The sequence below is a fragment of the Copadichromis virginalis genome, linkage group LG5 (assembly GCF_057382275.1).
Source record: "Copadichromis virginalis isolate Kocher_CV1m ecotype Utaka linkage group LG5, C_Virginalis_male_GT1.1, whole genome shotgun sequence".
Lineage (NCBI taxonomy): Eukaryota > Metazoa > Chordata > Actinopteri > Cichliformes > Cichlidae > Copadichromis > Copadichromis virginalis.
The window spans coordinates 23,861,633-23,885,961 of NC_140622.1; the positions used below are offsets into that span (position 1 = coordinate 23,861,633).

Below are 24,329 nucleotides of genomic sequence, written 5' to 3' on the forward strand. Positions count from 1 at the left end.
TCCACTTGTTCGTGATGACTTTTAGATTTGCAGTCCTTAGGGAGAGTCATGGAGTACAGTTTAAATCCAAGTTTAAAACCAGAACCCAATAATGCCAGAAAAAAAACATGAATGAAGGTGCAACTTCAAGCTAGACTGACATCAACAGTGGGTTCTGTGAATTTTTAACTCAGGTGCTATTAAGCTATTGTTAATGGGATGAGTTGATTAAAAGTTCAGATTCAAAAAGATGAAATAGTGCAGCACCTGTGTGTCTTCAAACTTTAGAGCCCATGAACACCAACATATTTGATTAAGAGCAATTGCATCCTCTCACTGCATTTCCCTGCAATCTATCTGCTGTCAAGTCTGTTTAAAAATGCCAAAACGCTTAAAATACCTTAGAAATTGTAAAGAGCAGATCTTAGTTCTTGAACCATTTTAATATCAGGCTGTTTTAGGCACTTTACAGTCAGAAACAAGAGTCTGTATAATACTTGTCCAGAGAAGCAGTTGCCTCTTAATATCTTTCTGATTTGTCAGTGCCAACTGCTGTTATAACACTGTGCATGGAGATGGCACGGGTATCTAAACTACAGCAGCAACTGCTTTCCTTCCCTGTAGATGGTACACATCAGCATGTTCAAATTGATATACCACTATTTTATTCAACTGACTGTGCCACAGTTTAGAAAACAGCACAACTTCTGCAAATCACCCATAAAACTAACCACATCTATGAGCTCTATTTAAGGATTGTGCTCATACGCAATTTATACCTGTTTAAAAAAATGTGGTCCATGATGCTGCTGTTATACAAGAGGTGGAATGGTTGGAGATTGTGGCATGACCAAAAAGTTCGCACTGCGCATATTATGAGCTTTGGTTCTTTTTGCCTTTAAAGTGGTGACTTAAAAAAGGAGGCCAGGTTTGCGACCACTTGCAGTCAGTTGGCATCTTCAAAGTGACTTTGGCACGCCAAGACAGCAATAGAACGATGATGAAACAGCAATAAAAAGGAGTGAGTCATCTATTGGTCTGCTGTTGCAATTGTGTGCAATCTGTTGTTGAGGAATTGGCCAGTTGTATGCACAGAAATTCACATTAACTGCTTAATTCAAATATAACCTTTCTTTTTATAGGAATATTATGGCAAAGAGACATGTTGCAGGCATCTTGCGCTTGTTAGTGCAGGCTCAGATTGTTTGCAACATGTTTGCAGTCTGTTTGCATTTATAAATTAAATAGAAGTTATTTACAAACCTTCACTAGCATGTCAGAGTGTGATTTCAGTCAATCTGAGTCGAGCCAAGATTGTTTGGAGATAGGTTGTCTCCCACCAGGATACTGGTGTGATGACCTTGAACTGCCCAGAGGTTGAGGGTGTGACATGCTCTACCTCTGGGCTAAACTACTTGCAGTTTGTTTTTGACAGCAAAAAAAACAAAACAAAAAAAACACACCCAGCATAATCAGTGGGTAACCACAGGTTTTCCTTGGTCACAAGGAGACTCCCATCTTATTTTTATTCTGTGACTGAGTTGTAAGCGTGGCGGCCCAAACTACTGCTGCTTCTACTTTTCTTATTGATGCACGAAGCATATTTTTGGCAGGTTTTCTAATTCTTCACCTCATGCTCTTGTAAGACAACCAAATAGCATTAATTTGCATCTGTGCTTGAGCAATGATTTTATATATATGGCTGTATGTATTTCCGTCTTAGGAGGAGAATATTCACTTCCTATACAATGAAAACACAGCAAAGAAGAGCGACAATATCATGGACAAATGGATTCAGTCATTCACGCAGTCCCTCATACAGTTCTTCAAGGCTGAGATGAAAGGTGAGACAGACGCTCTTAACACATGCAAATGTTTCAGTCATTTTACGTGACAATGACTCGTAATTCTCTGGAGACTTATCCTATCCTAACCTTAAACCAGCAGGGGTTGAGTCCCCACCACCATTAATAGATTTATATCTAACTCTTATATCCTTAAGTCTTGCGTGCAACTATTTATGATGTTTCTCTTTCCAGTGTAATTAGACTGACAGTTTTTTCTGGTCACAGCTTACCGCCTGTACACTGTTGTGCCTCGTTTGGTCAAGTTTGTTGACATGCTCACCAACTGGTACGTCAGGACCAATAGACGCCGCCTGAAGGTGAGATCACAGCTCTAAATCTGTTCTTGTTTTTATGTAAAGAAGATGTGGGTGAAAGCAAATGATATATCACTCTTACTAAACTCTAAATGATGACTCAAAATATTACTGTATACAAAAATAGATATTAGATAATAGATATTATTACACTGCAGAATATTTTCTTTATTTGGTGCAGAATATAGTCTTGTAATTACTAAATGAATAGTATTAATTATTTATTTAAACTACTGTTAAAAGCATCGTTAACACATCCTTCACCTGTGAACATTTTATAGAAGTGCGTTTTTAGCCATGCTTGTGAACAATTGGTTCATTTCAACTCAGGGCACATGCACTAATGTCAGCGAGGGCATTTTTTAAATCTTTTTACTGTTCCAAGGGGAAAGAACTTATTGATGTGCATGCGAACTTTATAGGGCGAGAGTGGCACTGAGGACTGCTTGTGGGCGCTGGAAACCCTCTTCAGTGTTCTGTTCTCCATGTGCAGGCTGATGGTGAGTCATCCGCTTTCTGTGTTTTAGTGTGTGTGAGACTGAGAGAGAGGGAGAGAGAAGAGATTGCATGAGGAAAATTTCTTGTGGTGAGGTTGTGCTTTTGTGTATGCAAGAAATAAAAGCATAAAGCTGCTATTGTAAAGGTGTGTTTGTGTGCACACTTAACTATGAATAATTCACGAGTAGTAGGAGTTTTTATTTATAACACATTGATGTTTGCATGTGAGGCATGAGGCTTGCTAAGAATCAGTAATCCTAACACAGATCAATACAGATCAGCTGTGTGGTATGCAAGTTAATTAGCCATGGTTGGAATAAAAGAGAATCACATAAGAAGTAAACTCACAGTGGCACAATTCTGTTTGATCTTTAGCGACAGTTAAGGGGGGAAAAAAACTACATAAAAATTGCGCTTCTGACTTTTAGACCTTCTTGTCTGAAAAATGTAAATTAACTACAGTGTCACTCATCCAATAAATTTTCCTCTTTCTCTTTTTCTCTCTCTGTACTTGCTTTCTTGCCTTTTACCCCTTCAGGCTCCTTTCACACCCTTCATTACCGAGATGATGTACCAAAATCTGCGTCACCTCATTGACCCTGCTTCTGTCGAAGAGAAGGACAACAGCAGCATCCACTATCTCATGCTGCCTCAAGTCAGGTTGGAAAAATCCTTTCAGTAATCTGAGAGGAATTTTTTTGCCACTTAATGTGTTTATTATCATTACTGTCAACAGTAGATCACATGGATACGACAAAAACAGAATTCGCAGCCGAGGGGACTCTATTGAGCTCCGCTCAGCTCTGCGGTGTTTTTGTCACTGCTGTTCAGGGAAAAAACACCAGGCGAAAGAAAAAGAAAAGAAATCACATAGAACGGGACAAAAGTTGTTCATTTAGTATGTCTATGAAGGTTCTCAGTCATCCAGGTCATCGTAGTCAAAGGAGCTTGCAAGCTCCTTTGACTGTTCATTTAGTAGCTTCAGTTCCAGATCCAGTTATCAATAGTTGTTGGAGATCCAGACAGAGCTAAATAGAGGGTAATTGATGAAAAATCCAAGTTGCTGATATTGTTTAACGATTTGAAACGAGGAACAACCTTTCTTGAATTAATATTAAATGGTACTCTAAATCAGGTTCTCATCTACAGATAATTCAAGTACATTTTCATATAGATAATCAGCTGACCGTTTAGTAATACAGAAGACAGAAGTAACTCTTCTGTCTTGGCAGCAGTAGTCCTTGTTCTGCTGTGCAGTCTTGGTTAGTTTGGCATAGCAGCACATGAACCATGCTCTGGTCAGAGTGGCCCTCCAGCTCACAGCAACTTTCCCAGAAAGCAGAAAAGGTCTACCATTGCTAGTGGCAGTTCATCATGGTGTCATAAAAAGAGGAAGTGCTGTGGGCTAGCAGGTTAGCATGACTTAACTTTTAAAACAGGATTGAAGAATGTGGGGAACCACCTCCAGCTGCAAGTATATTCTGCAATTTAGGTGCATAAGTAAACTAAGAATCTGAATCTGTTCTTCAGCCATTTTAATCTAACCAAGTTCAACTGGGTTCATTGGCTTTTCTTGGCACATGGCACTCAGCAGCAAAAACAAAAAGCACACTTGTGTTAGCTCCTTTTCTGAGAGGATATCCACTGCTTATGTAGTCTAATCAGGGTCAGCCACAGTGTGTGGCTGTACTTTATCACAATTGTACTGAACTCTTAACTCTTCAAAGTAGATTTGGAGAAGTTTTCAGTATTTTCTTTGTAATTTCCAGGCTTTTCTCATTCTGTCCCTTAATTCCTGTTGTTCTTCATCTTCATCCATTTATTTTTGAATGTTTAGATTGTTTACATATTGAACACAGTGACCCTAGTTTTTAAAAAATGTGCCCCTCATTACATTTTAAAAGAAGAAAAACAATTCTTGATCATTCGTAAAATTGCTATTTGAATGGAATAGCCGGCTAAGACTCTTTGATATCGAGAGTTACTTTTTCAATTTTTTGTTCACTGCTGTTTTCTCTAGAAAATGAGTCTAATCCTGTTTGGGGTTTTTAGGGTAATATCTTTTTCTGTCTTTAGACAGTGTTATAGTAGAGATTTTAGAAGAGGCTGAGAAATATTCATGCAGAATTGCACAGACCCTTTCTTGATTTTCGGCCCTGCAGAATGGATATAGCTCACAAAATGTGTTCTTTTCATTTCCTTTCACTTCAATTACTCCAGTAAAAATTGTGGCTTGGCGGCTGATCAGTTTTGTAATGCCTGGGAGGAATTTCTAATTGCCCAAACTTAATTGCATCATCTTTAACTATAAAAAAGTTCTGACGTGATTAAATATCCATTTGATTTAGCATAAGGAAAATAGTTTGTGTAATGGTTCATATAATCTCCCCTGTCACTTAGGCAGCCCTCAGGGCTGATGCTTTATTAGCTGCTTGTCCTTCCTGCTGTCAAATGAGAGTACTTCACCTTCCTCCCAAAGGTCAGCTACCAATCAGCTGGTGGGAACAGCCGCTCGTCAATCACCTCATTAAATGATTGGTTGTCCCTGGCCACCCACTCCTCTTGTTTTACTCCAATGTGGCGTGCACACTGAGAAGACACAAGTCACGAGTAAATGAACAAGCATTGTGCATAGTTCTGTGTGCCTGCAGATAGTTAGGGATAATATTGCTATTATGTGTGATTATTAGTGGCTGAACAGCTCTAATTTGAATTCAGAGGTGGAAGTCTTGTTGTACCTTATTAGTGGAGCTAAATAGATGGTTCTGAACTCTGTCTTTTATATATGCGGTACTGACCCTGCTGTTCTCTAGTGTTTTCCTCAACAGATAATCCAATTAATTTCATAAATCACCATTAACGAAAGATGAGGATTGCTCTTAGCGGTAAAAATGCTGCTGTCCACCCAAGAATTTCCTACACATAGTTTTACAGAATAATGTATATTTATTCTAAGAGGATGTGTTATTGTTATGAGTGGAGACTGACGTCACGTGGCTTAAATGAACAGAGCTCAGTCACTTCTAGTTTCAGTTGATGGTATTCCCATTCCTAATCTCATTCTCTCCGGTGTCACAGAATAGACTGAGTTATCCAAACACTGATTCTCTCACTCGGTGCTGCATATGATAACATGAAAAGTATGACACTCAATATTTTTTTCTGTTTTTACAGGGAGAATTTGATTGACAAGCGCATTGAAGGCGCCGTCTCTCGGATGCAGTCTGTGATTGAGCTGGGCAGAGTGATCAGAGACAGGAAGACCCTGCCTGTCAAGGTAGATTACCATTTTGACCCTATCCACTTCTGTAATCCACTGGGATCTACATGGTATCTACTCTATAGGAAACATGATTTAAAATGTGGCAAGAAGAGTCTTTACTCAATGATCACGTACTTCATTTCTCCAGGACTTTCACGCACATTTTACATTGTTTATCAGTAGATTCATCCATTGCCTTCTTGTGATGTGATTGAAAGCTTATGAAGAGGGCTCTTTCAGATAAAATGTTGGACTTCATTTGAAAAGCACCATTGGAGCTGCCAAAAACAGAAATGAATTCAGAAAAACAAAGAGACACAATTTAAACACAGTCAGATTCCATCAGATGTGATGTAATATGGACCATGTCTGACTCAGGTGCTGGATCATTTCCTGAGTTACTCCCATATTATGTTTGTTTTTCTTGGTAGTAGTATTCTTTATTGAATTTGGGTAAAAAAAAATCATAGAAGACTCAACAGATGTAATTGTCCAAATGTAAATAATAATAATAATAATAATAATAATACTATATAGAAAGTTCTGTTTTAAAAAAAATGATCCAATATATAGCCAAACACAGGATTTAAGAATTGCAGTTTTGTTTTTTGTTGCTCATTTTCTCGTAATTGCAGTAGATTGACCCTGTGTCAAAATGTACTTACTTTTCATACTGTAACAAGGTTTATGATGAATTGGTATTTTACTTTACAGCTACATTATCTAAATGTAGCTGAAGGTGTATGCTAGTTTGCATTGTGCATGCTTTTTCTTTAATGTTGGTTTTAGCTTTTTGGTTTGTGTTACAGTACCCATTGAAGGAGGTTGTAGTCATCCACCAGGACCCAGAGGCTCTGAAGGACATTGAGTCACTGCAGAAATACATACTTGAAGTAAGTAAATTAGAAAAAGTAAATAGAACACCCAACCATTCAAACATTTATATTGTATTGTGTATTCATATTGCATTCTTTTGTTTTGTTTTTTGGTAAATTGGGGAGATTGATTTGCTTTTACTCATGCACTGTTGGAGGGGGTATTTTCTTGTCACTTTCTTGCAAAGGTTTTCCCCAGCCTGTAATTCTGTTGCTTTGCTGTGCTTTGATCAGTACTATTTAACTTATAATCTAAAGAGAAACATCCCTGGAACCGTGTTTACACTCCAAAGCCACTGCTGTTGATTTGATAGAGGGGATGAACATCAGAGGGAGTACATGTTCACACACTACTTGGATCTTTAGCTGTAATTGAAATTTCAGTGTCCGTTTCGTGCAAAAAGAGGGGCGAAGCACATGCCTCTAAATGTTATTTAACATTTGATCTACCTTAGTTGCCACATTTCTCAACTGCAAAGTGCAATCACAGGCATGTTTTCTTTTTTAAGAGCATATCATAAGTCTTCTGTGTACCAATGTCAGTGTGTGCTTATTTACTAGACAGTGAGGATCGATTCAGGTGTGAGCTGGATTAATTCAGGTGTTTAACAGGCTTGCAGACTAATCCCCATTGTCTTTAAATCCTTGAAGTCCTTACCTTTTTATTTTTCCAACAAAAGAGGACATTATAGTACTGTCATAGAGAAGAATGTTCTCACCTTTGCAGGATTTTGTACGTTTTTGTTTCTTGAAATTGGAAAATTGATTCAACCCCCCACATGACTGCGTTGACGAACATTAACACAACTTTTACAGAAAAGAGCTTCTGCTGCGTCTTCTGCTGGATCCTCCAAGCTTTATCTTAGTTCTAGCCACTTCTTATCTATCACTCTGTTTTATTTCTGGTGGGGAGGACATTTAACCTTGTCAGCCTCTAGCTTTCCTGCCAGTAAACAAGGTTTATTCAGTCAGAATTGAGAGCAGTGGAGGCCTTGCAGCCCGGTAAACAATCTTTGGAAGCTGAATTTTTCTATTGTTTCTTAATTTCAATAAAACCACATTAAGTATAGATTCATCTTTAAGCACAACAAAGATATTTTATGTTTTAGGTTTGACCTTTTTTGTGGCCAGTGTTCATGTGTCTGACGAGTACTCAGGAGCAAGAGAAAGATTAACTAAGATGCAAAAACCGATTTACATGTTTTTATTGTCCTTGTGGAACAGGTAAACATTTAATATAATTGAATGAATTCTCCTAACATTCAGGGAGGAGAGGTTGGAGTCAGAGTGAGACTGGCTGTTGTGGCCATCTGAATTTTAGCTTGGGTCAGCTTTGCTTTGTTGACAGTCTTGTTGGTGACTCTGTCAGCTTAGTTTCCTCTGAGCTTTATGTCAAATATGAAATGAGTTGCTTTTTTGAGCTGACAGGCTTCCTTCATTGTAATGCACCAGCACACTAAGTCATCACACACACGTTCCCCTACACAGACTAACAGAACCTCAAAGCCATATTTACCCTCAAGATTAAATGAGCTATTTCTTTGTGAAATCAACCCATTGATAGAATCCCATTTTAAGTAAGCTTATATTTTCAACCCCCCAGTGCCCTTAAGGTTTATACATCGACCCTCTACAGTAAGCTTATCTGTGCTCTCTGTCAGCAAGTCAACTGTGCTAGAGCTTGATCTCAGTCACAACCTACAGCATTGTGATTGACTGGACCAATGGATGGCAAGGCCGGGCGGGTGTCAGTATGGCTAAATTAAGTATTGCTGATATGACTGGATCACAGATGCCCCCCCCCCCCCCCCCCCCCCCCCTCTCTCTCTCTCCCCTGACTGAAAACAGAAATATTGACTGAAAAGTGGGGATGGCTTATTGGAGATTTACAGATTGACTGGCTTACTGACTATTTGATTTCAGGGCTGATGTACTCTTTGAGTGAATGGTGATCATTTTTGACTTGCCCTGTACAACTCTAGTATATAAGGTTTTTAACTTTTGTATTATTTCAACTGATTAGAAGTATCTGCTTGTTTTTCTACATAAATAAATAAACCATAACCATTTTCTCTGTTAACAACTGAAGCCCAGTGAGTTTATTGGCAGGTTCACATTAATGCTCCTTTCCGATCTAATGGGAACAGCCTTTGTAATGGGCAATGAATGAACATTTTTAAAGTAAAGTAAAGAAGGGATTGGACAAGGACCCTTCAGCCATGTTGCACAGTTTGTCTGTTTGTTTGGAACGACAGCGCCAGAAGAGCCAGCTTATCCAAGCAGTCAGGAGATGCATAAATCAATCATCTATCAGTCAACTTCTATTAACAGCAAAACTTGAGTCTATAAATCTTGTACATTGTGAGTGTTCATGTACGTAATCAAATGTGTAGTAGTAATAAAAGTACAGTAACTCCCCTGTAACAGTTTACTTTAGCTTAGGTTTTGCTTGAAGTATAGCAGAATAAGATGTTGGTATGTCATTACAGTGAATTTTATATTGAGTTCCAAGCACATCCATAGTACGAGTGACCTACTGTACACTGTTTTTGTACCTGTATCAGTCTTGGGCAGATGACATTGTATTCCCCAGTGTGAGATATTAACAATTTTGCAGCCAACTAAAAGACAATGACATGGTGTGTTTGACTATTCTTCATTCCCCAGGAGCTTAATGTGCGACAGTTGACACTTTCAACAGACAAGGACAAGTATGGTATCCGCCTGAGAGCCGAGCCAGACCACATGGTGCTGGGCAAGAGATTAAAGGGGGCCTTCAAAGCCGTCACTGCTTCTATCAAGGAGCTCACCAGCGAACAGCTTGAAGCCTTCCAGAAGAAAGGTGACAAAAAATTTTAAAAAGTAAATAATCACAAAATTGTTTCAGCAGTGTTGCTGAAAATTAGCGGCCTTATGTTCTGTATTGACTTAATCTTTATGTATCCTTTTTTTTTAATGTTTGCTTGTTTTCTAGCGGTGTTATCAAATTATTAATCAGCTGGCAGTGATATTGCTAAACAAATAATAAAGTGGTGAAGAACAATCAGTTAGTGTTAACGACGAATCCTCGACGAGGAAACCAGTTTATCCTCTGAATCCAAACACTAGCTGGTCTGGAACAGGGTAGGGATCAAAGCAATGCAAGGTATCTTGTCTCTCCAATTATAGAAAGATGAGGAGAGTCTTTGAGGAAGGAGGCAGAAGAGGTCAGCTGGACTGTGGGAACTTAAAATTTCCAATAACTTGCATGTTTGAAGTCCAGCCAGTTGTGAGGCGGAAAGAAGCGATGCATGGAAAGAGACAGATGGTAGAAAAATGTTGGAGAGAGTGCACAGAAAGAAGAAAATGTTTATAGTACTGCAAAATTACAGTTCATCAATTAAAATCGAACGCAAGCCATGATGTGAAACTGCTTGCTATTAAACTAAACGGAAGCTATGAACAACAGAAGTGGAGCATTTTGTCTGTCTGAACAGTCAGAGTGAATGAATCTTACCATGGAAAAAAGCTAATGGCTCACACTTGAGTTGAGTCCACTTTTAAACTTTTTGTGTAATTTCCATGACTCTGAAAGCGAGAGATTGACCGGTAGGCTAGAAAGTGATTGTAGGTTGTGGCCAATATTCATAACCTATACCTTTTGATGCTATTACTTTCATGAGGTGGAAGAATAATGGTTAAGATAGAAGATGTAAAACAGCAACAAAGCAGGGAGGGACAAAGGAAATTAAAGCATGGAAATCTCAGATTAGAGAGAAATGAAGCGACTGTTTCACCGAGCCTCCGGGTGAGGAAAAGTGAAGAGGACAGGAGAACACGGTCATGGTTTTTAGTCAGAACAGAGATATGGGTAATTGCTGCCACTGGCAAAATGGAGATATGAACCTGAGCAGATTGCATTTGCGGTATTGTTTTAAAGCTCAGATCTAGTGCGGATGCAGCTAGAAAGACTTAAGTTTTAAGTAATATTAAAATACAAACAAACATCAGTCCAGACCCCAGAAAACAAGAAAACAAATTAAATTTCAAGTTATAAATGAGAGCACTTTATTCATTGTGATTAAAACTCAAATCTCCTTTAGAAGTCCTGTCAGGAGATGAACTCTTCCACCAAATCATGGGGCACATTTATTTAAACAGAGATATAAATAGGTTGAATCATTTTTAACAGTGTCTGCAGCCAGTTTTGATTCATTCACAACACACATCAGTAATCATTATGGCAAACCTTTTTTAAAACACTTAGAAATAATCCATTATCTCTTGCCAGCATAGTAATCCTTGTAAAACTAGATATTAGAATAGAAATGCAGATATTTTGTTGCATTAATTTATTATCAATAATTTTAATCATACACTAAGTATAGTGTTTAACATGGTTATACAATCCACATGTCATCCTTTTTTTTTCCTTAGGAAAAAAAATAATTACTATTTATTGAGATTAGAAAAGAAAAGATTTGTGGTAACCAACATTTTCTTACTTAAAATACTCAAAAACTTTGTTTATCTTGGAATTGATGAACGTTATATTGCTAAATGTATATATTTATGATGAATTATCTGCTTAATTTGCAGGCTCCATAGTGGTGGATGGTCATGAGCTCCATGAGGAGGACCTGAGGCTGATGTACACGTTTGATCAGAGCTCAGGCTCTGCACAATATGAAGCACACTCTGATGCACAGGTAAACCCAGTGCTCTTGGTATTACAACCCTGTATCCAAAGAATTTTGGCCACCGTGTGAAGTTTAAATAAAATGCAAGGAGGAGGTCTTGCAACCTCTTTGCTTTGGCTACCTGTCGATGTTGACTATATTCAGGTGCTCAGTGTAATGTGACTAGATCTTAAAAAAAAAAGAACTACTCTGCTGCTGTTGCTACACCAAGCTGCCACATGCTGTAAATGCATTTATGTTTCTTTACTGTGAGTGTGATGTATGAAATTATTTCGCAGCTAAGTGGAATCAGTATATATGCATTTCCCAGAGGCCCTCTCTAATCAGTGCTCTTTCAACCGCATACATGCCACACGGCTGCAGCTTAATACCAGTTTACTGAGCTGGCTTTTTAATTCTCTGTTGCTCACTCGCTCACACTGACTCTTCAGGTTCCATCTGTCTGACGCTCTGTTCTCTCTCATATTCTGTTTCTCCATTGTTTTATGTGTACATTCACTCATCTTTCTCTCCTTCTATCCATGATAAAATGAGAAGCAGACAGTATATCCTTTACTGCTGCCTGGATGTTGTCTTACATTTTGACACTGTAAATGTTTGGGCAATAGGATAGCAGACTAACTGCTTAAAGATTGCTCTTGTCAACTCTAAATGTTAACCTTTTCAAAGTAATAGTTTGTAACAATGAGGTAAAGGACTGGATGGTTCAGTTTTAAAGTAATTTAATTACACTCACTGGCGCTTTTATGTATATCTTCCTAGTGCTGGGTTGAACGGCCTTTTGCCTTCAGAACTGCCTTAATTCTCTGTGGCATAGATTCAGCAAAGGACTGGAAACATTCCTCAGAACTTTTGGTTCATATTGGCACGATAGCATCAGACAGTTGCTGTAGAGTCGTTGGCTGCACATCCATGATGATAATCTTTGGTTCCACTGCATCCCAAAGGGCCTCTGTTGGATTGAGATCTGGTAACTGTGGAGGCTGTTTGAGTTCTCCTGTTAGAAGGAGCCATCAGAAGATGGGTACTGTGGTCATAAAGAGATGGACATGGTCAGTAACAATACTCGGGTAAACCGTGGCATTTAAACAGTTTAAACGATGCCATGCACATCACCATAAGCAGTCTACATCATTGATAAAAGGGAGGATGGAGCCATGTTTTCATGTAATTTATGCCATCCAAAAGTTGAAGCGGATTCAAAGTCATCTGATGAGGCAGTGTTTTTCCCAGACATTTATTGCCAAAATTTTGTTGAATTGCAGCCTCAGTTTCCTGTTCTAAGCTGACAGGAGTGGCGTGGCAACCAATGCAATATTTTGTTCCTGTAATCCAAGTTTGATATTTTGTGCATTCAGAGATGCTCTTCTGCATACCTTTGTTGTACCAAGGGTTTATTTAAGTTACTTTTGCATTCCTCTCAGCTGGAAACAACCTGGCATTAGCATTTTTGCTCATGAATTGCCAAAAAGTGTTGGCTGATTAGATATTTCCATTAACAAGCATTTGAACATCTGTAGAAAAAAACATGGCCGCTGTATGTGTATATTAGGAGATTAGTAATGCTTGAAGATCTTTATTTTGTGTGAAATACTTTCTTTTTATGACTCGTATTCAGTTTTTGTGGCAGTTTTTGTATGCCAGGACGAGCACATTTCACCTCATTGTTTCTTTCTATTTAAGAGTATTATTGGAAAACACAGCACACAGTTAACTTGCTGTGCAGATAGTGCTATGTACATTTTTCACAGTTATAGCTACATTAACTAATGATCTTCTCACTTTCTGGATCAAAGTACCTGACATATCTTAAAGACATAAAAGCTTGGATTAGAATAAATACTAATGAAATTAATTAAACCTCCAGCTTAAATATTATTCCAAACATCTGTTTTAATCTAAAATAAAATAATAGTAATAATAATGTAAAATGGCTTTTTTATTTTTTACATTTGTTAGACCTGTTTGAAATATTAAGTTATGATCCCCAGAATTTAATCTTGTTTATTAGAGTGCCACCTTCATCTCAAGTCACAGAAAAACATCAGGAGAGTTCTGTCATAAATTTTGCTAAGAGTTTAATCTTCCCCTCTTCTCTTCTGCTCATGATCTGTTATCATTTAGGTCCTGGTGCTGTTGGATGTCACCCCAGATCAGTCTATGGTGGATGAAGGCGTTGCCAGAGAGGTCATCAACCGCATTCAGAAACTACGCAAGAAGGTGGGGCATTTATTTCTGGACCACTACTAGCTGTGGAAACAAGAGGGACACATAACACACCACTCCTGAATTTTACAATCCAGTGTTTAATAAGCAGAACCTGACGTAGTTGCAACAGCAAAACAAAACATGCCACTAAGGCAGTTTGAGTGGTTTTGCTTCAGATGTGAACTTTTTGAGGATGTTTCCTTTATTTAAACAAACTAAACAATCCCCTGCTTTCACATGTATGATCATAGTCCTTTAAACCACTCCCATTTTAGTTAATCTGATGATGTTTCAAGACTGCAGCGTAGAGTCAAAACAGAAACTTTGCTTTTTGTTATATTTCCGTCACCCCAGTCCTCCCCCCGTTCGTCTTTATGTCTCATTGTATTGTCCGGGCAGTTTTGAAATCTTTCCACTGCAGCGTCACAGTTAGAGGTTTCTCCATCATAAGGCAGGCTTAATGGAAGCTTAATTACAGTCTGGCCCCTTTCAGATTCTAATGTTCGAGCTTTGAAGTGGTCTGGGGAGTAAAGACGGATTAGCCAACAGCCCCTTGTTTTCACAAGCAACAAACAGTTTTTTCCGTCCCCCTATAGCAGTGGTGTGCATTGGCTCCCTGCCAGGTTAAATTCCTCCAGTTATTTCAAACTGAGATCTGTCAGGAATTTTCCACCCTGTGGATGGGAATTAATTTTTAGCAATTCTTGTACATGTTTGGTAGTAGTTTGGTGGGTTGCACCTGTTATCACTGTTTGCGTGGGAGGCAGAGTTGAGAAACAGGGGTCACCATTTCCTTATTTTTAATGGACTGTTCCCCAACTGGAGAGATCTGTTGCTTTATTCCCCCCCCCCCCCCCCCCCTTCCCACCACACACACTCATACAGAGGCTCATGTGCACTGTACTAGCCCCATCAGGGTAGGATCAGTTACCTTGACTTGGAGAACCCTTTAAACCTTCTTCCTCTTATGGACTTCTCTGTACCTGGCTGTCTGTCCGCCCTTGAGCCAAATATTGCAAATGGCGTGTTTGCAAGAATGTGTGTGCTACACTGTTGGTACATGTGTGTGTGGCCGTGCATGTGTGTGCCCAGCTGCACACTCAGAATAGGATTAGATCAATGTGTTTGAATATGTCAAGGTTATTGGAAGTTTGCGGCATATGATGCCAAAATAAATGGGCTGTCATCCAGTAAAAATGTCCCCTTGTTTGCTTTCACCTTTATTTCTTCCTGTATGGTCTCTGCTTTTTAATCCAGCTATTCTACTCTTTTGTTCATCTTTTCATTTTGTTTGTCTCGTTCTTCCTTTCAGGTAATCATTTCCTCCAGATGTAATTTATTTATAAAGGAGGAAAAAAAACTTTGAAGAGAGTTACCTGTGCTAAAGATTTTTTGTGTCCTTTGCAGTCATTGGATTTGTGCTGTTGTTTGAAGACCCACTGAAGCAAGACTTTTAGCCTGTTTACTCACCTGCTCCAATAAAGAAAACTCTCACTTCTCATGCCACTTGTCTCTTAATGTCTGGTCTTAGGGGCATTTGGTGCCATCAGATGAGATAACGGTGTACTACCGCTCCCAGCCAGAGGGGGAGTACTTGGACTCTGTGATCAAGGCTCACACTGACTTCATCCTGGCTACCACAAAGGCTCCACTTCTCCCCTTCCCTGTCCCAAAAACTGCCAGCGTTATCATAGATGAAAAGACCCAGGTATAAAAGAATACGTGTAGACCAAGCAGGGTTATATATGACTGAGTTTTGTAGCAGCTTGTAGTCTGACACAACCTTAAAGCATTCATGAAACGTGCTGGAAAGTATTTAGCATATACATAATATACACAAGGAGCACTCAAATTGGTGTTACAGTAATAAAAATTTTTTAACTTTGTGTTTAGTGGTTACCTTCTTGCAAATCTCTTAAGTATATTTGTTGCAGTTGCAATGAGACTGAAACTTATGTGTGCTTTTCTCTATTGACTCTTTCACTCTTTGTTCTATGTCTGTTGCAGCTGAAGGGTTCAGACCTGGAGTTAACCATAGTAAAGGGATCTTCGGCCCCTCGGGCTCCTCTAAATGGACCAGCTTGCACATATGTCAACCTCCAGGTGAAGGTCAACAACAAAGAACAAGGTAGCACATGGGGAGAGAATCTGTTTTTCTCCAGTTTAAGTGGTGTAACAGGAAAACTGTAACTGTCTAATTTTAAATAGAGTTAAAATAAATATTCTCTGCTGATGATTGAGATTATACATATGTGCAACCAAATTCACATATAATATTAAATACAACTATAATATAAATACAGTAACATTATCTTACCTGTGATTTACTTTTAGTAACTGTTTGGCTATGTTAATAATCCTCTTGAACTGGTTTCTTGTGCAGAGGGTGTAGTGCTGTTGGAGAATCCCAAAGGGGATAACAGGCTAGACTTGGACAAGCTGAAGAAAGCGTGCAGCAGCATCTTTGGAACCAATAACACACAGCTCAAATTCTTCAGTGACAGAACTGGTGAGAACTAAACTCCCTTCTTTTTTATGAGAACATTTAATCATGTTATTTAAAAATGTACATCTTCTTTTTACCTCCAGATATTTAATAACAATGAAAATTCTTCCTTTATTACTGTTAGATTTGTATTGTTGATTGTCATTTATGCTTAGAAATATTTACTTATATATGCTTAGAGTTTTGTAATTAGTTGTAGATTGGTAGAGGTTTTGATCCTTGATAGTCTGCAAACTTTGTGTGTATTAGACAGCACTTTGGGAGCATGAGAGGTCATACCGTGTCTTATTGTTTTATGGTAGGATTAACGTAGCTACGTCTGTTCTAGTCTAGGTGCTCTTTGTTTAGATGAACTGCAGGACTTCCTCACCGTGTTATCTAGGATGAACCATCTAGGGTGAGGGGGAGGCTACCCTCTTCCTGACCAAGGATGTTTGACCCTTTGATCAGCAGTCCCCACACACACACACACACACACACACACACACACACACACACAGTATTCTTTGTTCACATGTATACCTATGTAAGATGTTATATGTTAATGACCCTATGCATATTCATGTAACCACAATAAAAGGAGTGCTGTGAGGAAACCTGGCTGAGAGTCTGACAGTGGTCAAGTGGTGGAACGACGCTTGGCTCCAGCCAGGTCTCCCTCATGCATGAGTAACCAGAGAACTTTGGTGCCTTGAGTCTTGCTTTTGCTGCGTAGCAGATTGTCCTTAACGTTCCAGCGAATAGGTTTATGTTACAAACCTATCAATTACCAGTCGGTTATTTTATCTGTCATTTATTTCACTTTTCTTTTTATATATTTCTGGGTCCTTTATTTTGGCTGCTTTCGTGCTACACTTTAACCATTTTTAATTTTATAGTTTTTCTGCAGAATTTTGACTGTTTTTCTTTTCCACTTTTCTGATCTTCTTCATAGCTATAATGTCAGTAAAAAATAACAGAAAACACGGGTAGTTACACAGAGTGTAGCAAACTTTCGCTGTAAAACTCCACTTTGCAGAGCAGTTCATTTTTAAGAGTAAGGATCATTTAAATTATTATTAAACAACATAATATTGTGCTTTTTTCCCCCAGCAAATTGAAATCAAAGAGAATTAATTAATTAATTATTTAGTCATAAAATGGTTCTTTCTGTTAAACTGTAGAGAAAATAAACATTTCATAAAGCCTTCTGACATAAGCTAGAGCACTTTATCATGCGAGAAATGCCAACAGAGCTTAGTCAGTTTTTTGATTTCATTTATCATGACAACAGTAAAATCAACCATTATCCTGTGATAATAAATCTTAAACTAATTTTATCTTTTAGGCCCCAGTCATGCAGGCCTAGAGACTGGTTCATGACAACCACCAGTCGCTAGGGAAAAATGAGTATTCCACAAAGAGGTCTTCTGTGCTGAGACCTCGTTGTGATTGCTGTGGTTGCCATGGACGTAGTTTGTGCCGACTTGTCTGCAAACACTCGACAGCTACTCACTAAGCAGTAACCGTGATGCAAACCTAAAGTGAATACTGCCTTGCCTTCATTTTATCCAGCAGCAGGCAGGGTGAAACAACCACTGACTAACTGGTTAGAGAATAAGCATTGCTCCCTAGCTACAGGTGGTTGCCAGGGGGTCTCCACCAGATCTCTAACTCTGTGTGACTGAGGACTTGTTGGTTTTTATAGATTTCACAAATCATCATGAAACATATGTATATTTGTAACTGTCTGTTTCTCACAGAGCTGACCAGCAAAACGGACGTGCAGACTCTGACTGGTAAAACTTTGTCAGTGACTGCGGGAACTGCGTCACCTGGCCCCGCCCCCTCCACCGACACCATCGCGTGTCCTTATGTAAACCTTCTACTATGCAACGCTCAGCCAGCTGGTGAGAGAAGCAGCCACAGAAACTGAATTTATGTGCACAACACGCTTTTCTCACTTCTAAAGATTAATCTTCGTCTGACCAACGTTTTATTTGAGAGAAATATTGAGAAGATTTTCTTTGTTTTGTTTTGTTTTGTTTTTGTCCTCTTTATATTTGCATTTATATTCGAGATTGAACTAGTTTTAAATGAAAAGTTTGACATTGATTTTGCTCCAGACCAAATTTCCTCCACTGGGGCTTCAAACATTGATTCATATATTTATTCATTTATTCTGTACTTGTGCCTGCACAGCCACTTAAATTAGCTTACCACCAAAACTAAAAATGGTAAAGTGCTTGCCTGTGGTCATCAGCACCACAGGCAAATGGTCATGGTAAATGGTAAATGACCTGTATTTGTATAGCACTTTTCATCAAGATCATTTTTCATTTTTTTTGTAAGTTAACCAGCTGTTGGTGGAGACAGAGTGGCATCTGTCTCCTCATCGCTACCATCAACTACCATGTATATGGATTTCTTGTCAACATTACAGTTATTCCTATTATTTTAAGTGGATATTGACAAGGAGTAACTGTAGCTGTGTTTAGGTTTTTCTTCCATTTCTTCCAAGTCATGCATGCTGGTTGTGCAGTTATGATGCAGTTTTGCTTCTACTGCAGGAAATTGAGTATAATCCAACTTTATCCTTTGAGTCATTCAGTCTGTCCTTTCACCTTTCCCTTCTACTTAGCCAGGATGTTTTTCCTCATCTTTTCCCAGCTGAAGCTTGTATATATGCCCTCTCAGGACAGAACTATCCCTGCTAATAAAAAACATTGTTAATGATGTAACATGTGGTACAGTTCTCTTTAACACCCTCCCTATCTCTTCTAGAGTGCCAATCAGGAGACGTGGGTACCCTCCTACTGGTCAACCCAGTAGGCCAGAATCGGCTTAACCACGAAGGCTTGCTCTCTGAGACTGCCAAAGTTTTTGGCCTCCGCAGCAGGCGGCTCAAACTCTACCTGGATGAGGACCTTACTCAGGGTAAAAAAAAAAAGATCACTAAAACCATCACTGAAACAGATTTTAAGGCAATTAATGGCTGATAGAGATACGGTGATTCCTCCCACACTTTCTCATGAAAAGTTAGTAAAAACATGTAAATGTATTTGCCAGATTTTCCTTAAAATACTACTCAGTACCTAGTAGTACATGCAGAAAAATGGCTTCTGTGACTGGAATAGATTTTGCAAATCTGCACATAGGCAGATTTTTAAAAAAAGATTTTCAGCTTGTAGGGAAAGCTGTAAGATTCTAGTTGTGTATGTTGTTAGATGCTAAGCTGTGTATTCTTTATTGTAACCAGTAGGACGTCCAAATCAAGTATAAAACACGAGTTAGTGCATTGTCATTTTTAAAAAATCGAAGCATTTTCCTGAAAGACACCAAGTTTCTTTTAACTGCTTTGATAAAGCAAAGTAACTTTCCTTAGCTGTAGGGTTTTAAAAGTTTTAAAAACTGCTCTTCTCAAATGTAATTTTAGCCATAAATACTTCTGTTTTCCAGAGCTGCCAGCTGATTCTTCAGTCAAATCTCTTGACACCAAAACTCTGTTTGTGAGAGTTCTTCCTACGACCGCTGAGGCATAAATCCACAAACCACCTGAAGAGCATTTGTCTCTGACAGACCACATGTTCCCTAAATGAAGGTTTCTACCACTCAATAGCCCGATTGATGTACGATGGAGTAGCATGGAGTAGCTTCATATGTTTATGATGCTTTTTGAATGCAAATCAGGGGTTGTCTGTCAAATTCAGAACTGTTAGAATGCAGAGTCACAAACAGAAAAGTCTTTGTGTAACATAAACTCAGATGGAAAAAAAAAAGAAGAACGTTTTGGGATGTCTTTATATTTAAATGGGGGGGTCTTTATAAGAGTCGATGGTCTCTCTCGCTCCAGTTTTCTCCCTGACAACCACACAGGTTTTCCCTCCTCATATTATCCTTGTCTGCAACTGTAAGTAGCGGTTTCTGAAAAGTATCTTGTTAGGTCATATTTAATGTCGACCAAGAAGGGATTTTTCTGGGTGATGGTGTACATTCTCTCCTAAAAAGTGGGTTCACCTCTGTAACACAGTGATGGTTCATACATAACCAGCTCTTTCCAGGTTTCGAGGAAACAGTTTAATTCGATTAACTGTCAATTTTACCAGTGGATGATTTTCTTTATTATGATAATGATGCAAGCTACTTCTCTTTGAGGCTTATTTGAAGGCAGCTTAGTCCAGAGTAATTATTGCTTTGTCTCATAATTGGAAAAGCAAATTTGGGCTATTGTGCTTATACACCATTTTGAATTTAACAGATAAACTCATTGTGCTCACTGCATTGAGAATCCTGTGACAATGGAAAAGGCATTTAAAAGGTGAAATGGGTTTTTGGGCTGCTGTACCTGGGGACAAAAAGGTTCTGCAATGAAAAGAGCAACAAATGAATAGTGTACTATTTTAGGTGACTGAATAAATCAAAGGTGACTTGGAATCAGCACGTTTTTTTTTTTCCTTGTCTCCTTTCTGTTCACTTAAACCTCTTCGTGGCAGTGAGAGACAGAATGTTTCTGTGGGATCCTGCAGTCTGACATTTTGAATGACTGATGTTACTTTCTTTAGCAGCAAGGTCAGAGAACAAATACATCAAAATGCATTACAGATGCTCTCAGCTGTGGTAAAAGTACACTTTGGCATGTGGACTTACTTTGAAAATGAGTTACAATAAAATCTCTGAAGTTAATTTCCCTCTTTATTTTAACTCCACGTGGGTGCTTTACTTTTTTACTGAACTGAAGTGTTAAAGGTAATGCATAATTTAGACTGTAGCTTCTTGTATGACACACAGGTACTCTTAAGGATTTGGCTGTTCAGTTTCTGTTTTCTCCTAGTCCGAAATAGCATCACATTCACTATCACAGTGAATTAACAAAGCAGCCCATGACCAAAATTAGATGACTAGTGCTAGCATAACTCCCAGCTGAACCCTCTGATCCAGATACATTCATCATTCAGTTGACTAAAAACAGCCCAAAGCAAGAAGACCTAATGTGTGAGTTGGACTTCTGTCGGAAGTAACAAGGTAACTGGAAAGCCCTCCTAACCCAACACCACAACCTGCCACGTCGTTGCAAGCTGCATCGATACCATGCATCGTGTTGCAAGTTTCTTGCAGAGATCTCACAATAACTAAGTCCATCTTTTATATATGGTGTAATACTTTGTTTCTGCATTTGTTTCCATTTGAGCCTATGCAAAGGGGTTTTCACCCTTTTGAGTACTCAAAGGCATGTAGCTCCATGTAGATGATCCTATGCTGGGGCTAGGGACAAGCACAGATGGTAGCATCAATGGATGCTTTTCATTGTTTGCAACACTGTTTAATTTCAGCTTTTTGTATGTTATAACTTCTTGGCTCTTCTTAGCCAAAAAGTTATAACTTAGTAAGGACCAAGGGACAGTGCAAGCAAAAGTACTATCCTGAAGTATTATCTTAATCTCAGAAGTATTAATCTTCCCATTAGGTTATTCTTTTGGCTCTATTCCTTATTGTTATGTCTGGGCCTGTTTTTAATTTTGATTACTACAGAGCATGCATTAGACACTGATTTGGATGATTCCACAAGTGGTTTTCATAAGGCATTTACCGGGCACAGTGTGAGGCTGATGTGGCTTTCTAGTGAATGTTTAAATGGGACTTTTATTAATCCGTGTCTGCAAAAACCAGTTTCCCGTTGGTTTGGTTGTTGATTTGCATATTTTGATTATTAAAAAAAGCCAGGAGGAAGAGCAGTCTACTTTGGTAGTTGAGGTAATTCTCAGCTGGGGGCGCTGCTGCAAAACATCATCTTCTACACATCCTTGCAACGCCATACCATAAATTTACTATTAATTTACATCCAAATTAAATGCATAAATAGTCCATTAATCTTCTACCGTGCAGCTAATGCTCATAAACATTTCTTCACCCTGCACCCTGCTAAGTCATCAGCACCAACACTGTATAGTAAACTGCTTCCATTCACAGTTACCCATAAATACATCGACGTCACTGAGATCCACTGTGGAGCACCTGTGAACACATAATTTCCTCTGGGATTAATAAAGTACTGTGTGATGTGTTATGTTATCCACAGAGTGATTTTACATATTAGCATTCAAAGTTATTCTCATATTAAAGGAACAGTGTGTAGAATTTAGTGGTCACAGAGTACAAACAACCAACTATTCCTCCTTTAAGATAAAAACAACTTTGGCTTATAATGTAGCTAATTGATCTGGTTTTTGTATTTATCAGGTCAGCTAACAGGAAAAATGACATGAAAAGGATAGCAGAGAGGAATAACACAGATTTAAGTCAATTATCTTTATTTGGTTGTCAAAACTCAACAGGCTCCACAAAACATGTTTTTGGTCATAACTCAAGAATTCATGCGCAAATCAAAGCGTGATTTCACACAAATTTAGTCAAATTTACTGAGCAGTATGATAAAGTGATGGCATTTTATATTCAAAACAATAAAGGTTAATCTTACTGTGGCATCACATTATGCAAAAAAAAAAAAAAAACTCCAGACAAAACGGTTCACATTTATCTTCATTGTTTCCTCTCAATCCTATGCAGTACATGAAAAAGTAAGTATACAGTTACCGTTTCCAAGTACCTTACCAATTACCAAAGTAGAATACCCAAACATTATTTGGTGATGCCATATGTTCAACAGCTTGGCTCAAATCGGGTGATACAACAGGACGGGGCAGCAAATCTACAATAAAGGGTTTATACTGGTCTTTTTGGTGTGTGTGTGTGTGTGTGTTTTAACTAAAGTTTCTTACAACCTAAAAGATACTTCAGTACATCATAATTTGAGTATAGCTCAGTACATGATGCTTGTTTTGAGCACAGTATTTTCTACCTTTGATTCCAGCATCCCTACAATCAGTGTTATTTCATTGTGATCATTTTCTCCTCTCCCCTCCTGAGAGGAGCAGCATGCATCTTCACTGGTTAAATATTAAGTACACAGCTCTGTCTCATCATCCTGTCATCCATCTCGCTCCCATCTGCTCCTGCTGCTCCCTTTGTGCCTCTACACACCTCAGCCTGGGCAAGTATGCAGGTCGACGACCCATCTGCTGATAGGCATTACAGAAATACACTATGCTACACGGATGAATTGAACATGAACCCTGTCGTGTGATTCTAATGACAGACAACAAAACTCATTATAGTGTACTGCAGTGACAGAGAAAAAAGAAGTTGCTTGTGCAGAATAAAAACGGGTGTTCTTTCACGATATATAGCCAATAAGGGTCGTTTCTAACAATCTACCCTGGCAACAAGTGTGCTGTGTAATGGAAAAATCTAAATCTCTGCCAGTAAAACAATTTTCAGTGCTCTGCATGTTGCCAACTTCAGAATGACAGCAGCAAACACTACCTAGTAAGCACAGTAGGTAAGAGGATAAAAAAAGAAGTTGTTACTTTGGATGCAGAGCTTGGTAAGCCAAATGAGGGGAATACACCAGCCACTTAATTTAAAACAAGTTCTAGTGGATGGCAGCATTTTACATGATATGTAGGTATATTACTTGCAAGACTGTAGTAAAATAAATAATAGACTCTCAGTGTGCTACATACTAAATGCTGTGTAATAGTGGGAAGACCACAGCACATTGCTGACATCAATAAACATGTTTCAGATTAGTATTGAAATAATAATATTAAGATAGTACCTTGAAATGTTCTGCACTGATGGGGAAAACAGGCTTCCACACAAAGTCAGAGATGTTTTATTTACGTTTTATTGCTGTGCAGATTTAATTACGGCAGGTCTTGAAAACGTTTTTTTTCCAGAACCTTTGACTGTATAATTATCAAACTGTGAAATCTTCAAAAAATCAGGTTAATGAATTTTGTTACTTTTGTTAGGTGGGTATTTTGTGTTTTCTTGAACACGCCACACATTTCTTTTGTGGTCTGCCTGCAGCCATCTTTATTATGACAAAAAAAAAAAAAGACGAAAAAGGGGGAAAGGGTGTATTTTATGAGAAATTAAACATGTTTCTCCTGTGAAGAGTTCAGGGGAATATGAAAATGTCCTAAAATGTGGTAAGTGTTGATTTTAAAGTCCGACTTCTTGTAACAGAGAATAGTTAGCTTTAAGGTTTGTTTTACTAGCTAACAAATGCAGGTAAACCTTAAAGGATAGCAAGAAAACAATTAATTAATACATAGATGAA

General features: G+C 38.5%; 1 protein-coding gene across 1 annotated transcript in view; it reads left to right on the plus strand.

Moving 5' to 3' along the window:
• Positions 1 to 20,581, plus strand: part of iars1 (isoleucyl-tRNA synthetase 1) — a 60,549-nt gene extending 39,968 nt beyond the window's left edge. Inside the window, exons 20-34 of the mRNA XM_085456878.1 lie at positions 1,703 to 1,823; positions 2,052 to 2,143; positions 2,563 to 2,640; positions 3,177 to 3,298; positions 5,813 to 5,915; positions 6,710 to 6,793; positions 9,443 to 9,617; positions 11,354 to 11,463; positions 13,579 to 13,674; positions 15,194 to 15,370; positions 15,670 to 15,790; positions 16,046 to 16,171; positions 17,911 to 18,057; positions 18,932 to 19,084; positions 19,607 to 20,581. Coding sequence (XP_085313004.1) covers positions 1,703 to 1,823; positions 2,052 to 2,143; positions 2,563 to 2,640; positions 3,177 to 3,298; positions 5,813 to 5,915; positions 6,710 to 6,793; positions 9,443 to 9,617; positions 11,354 to 11,463; positions 13,579 to 13,674; positions 15,194 to 15,370; positions 15,670 to 15,790; positions 16,046 to 16,171; positions 17,911 to 18,057; positions 18,932 to 19,084; positions 19,607 to 19,689 — 1,788 coding nt within the window. The 3' untranslated portion in view covers positions 19,690 to 20,581. The remainder of the gene's footprint in view (positions 1 to 1,702; positions 1,824 to 2,051; positions 2,144 to 2,562; positions 2,641 to 3,176; positions 3,299 to 5,812; positions 5,916 to 6,709; positions 6,794 to 9,442; positions 9,618 to 11,353; positions 11,464 to 13,578; positions 13,675 to 15,193; positions 15,371 to 15,669; positions 15,791 to 16,045; positions 16,172 to 17,910; positions 18,058 to 18,931; positions 19,085 to 19,606) is intronic.
• Positions 20,582 to 24,329: the final 3,748 nt, after the last annotated feature.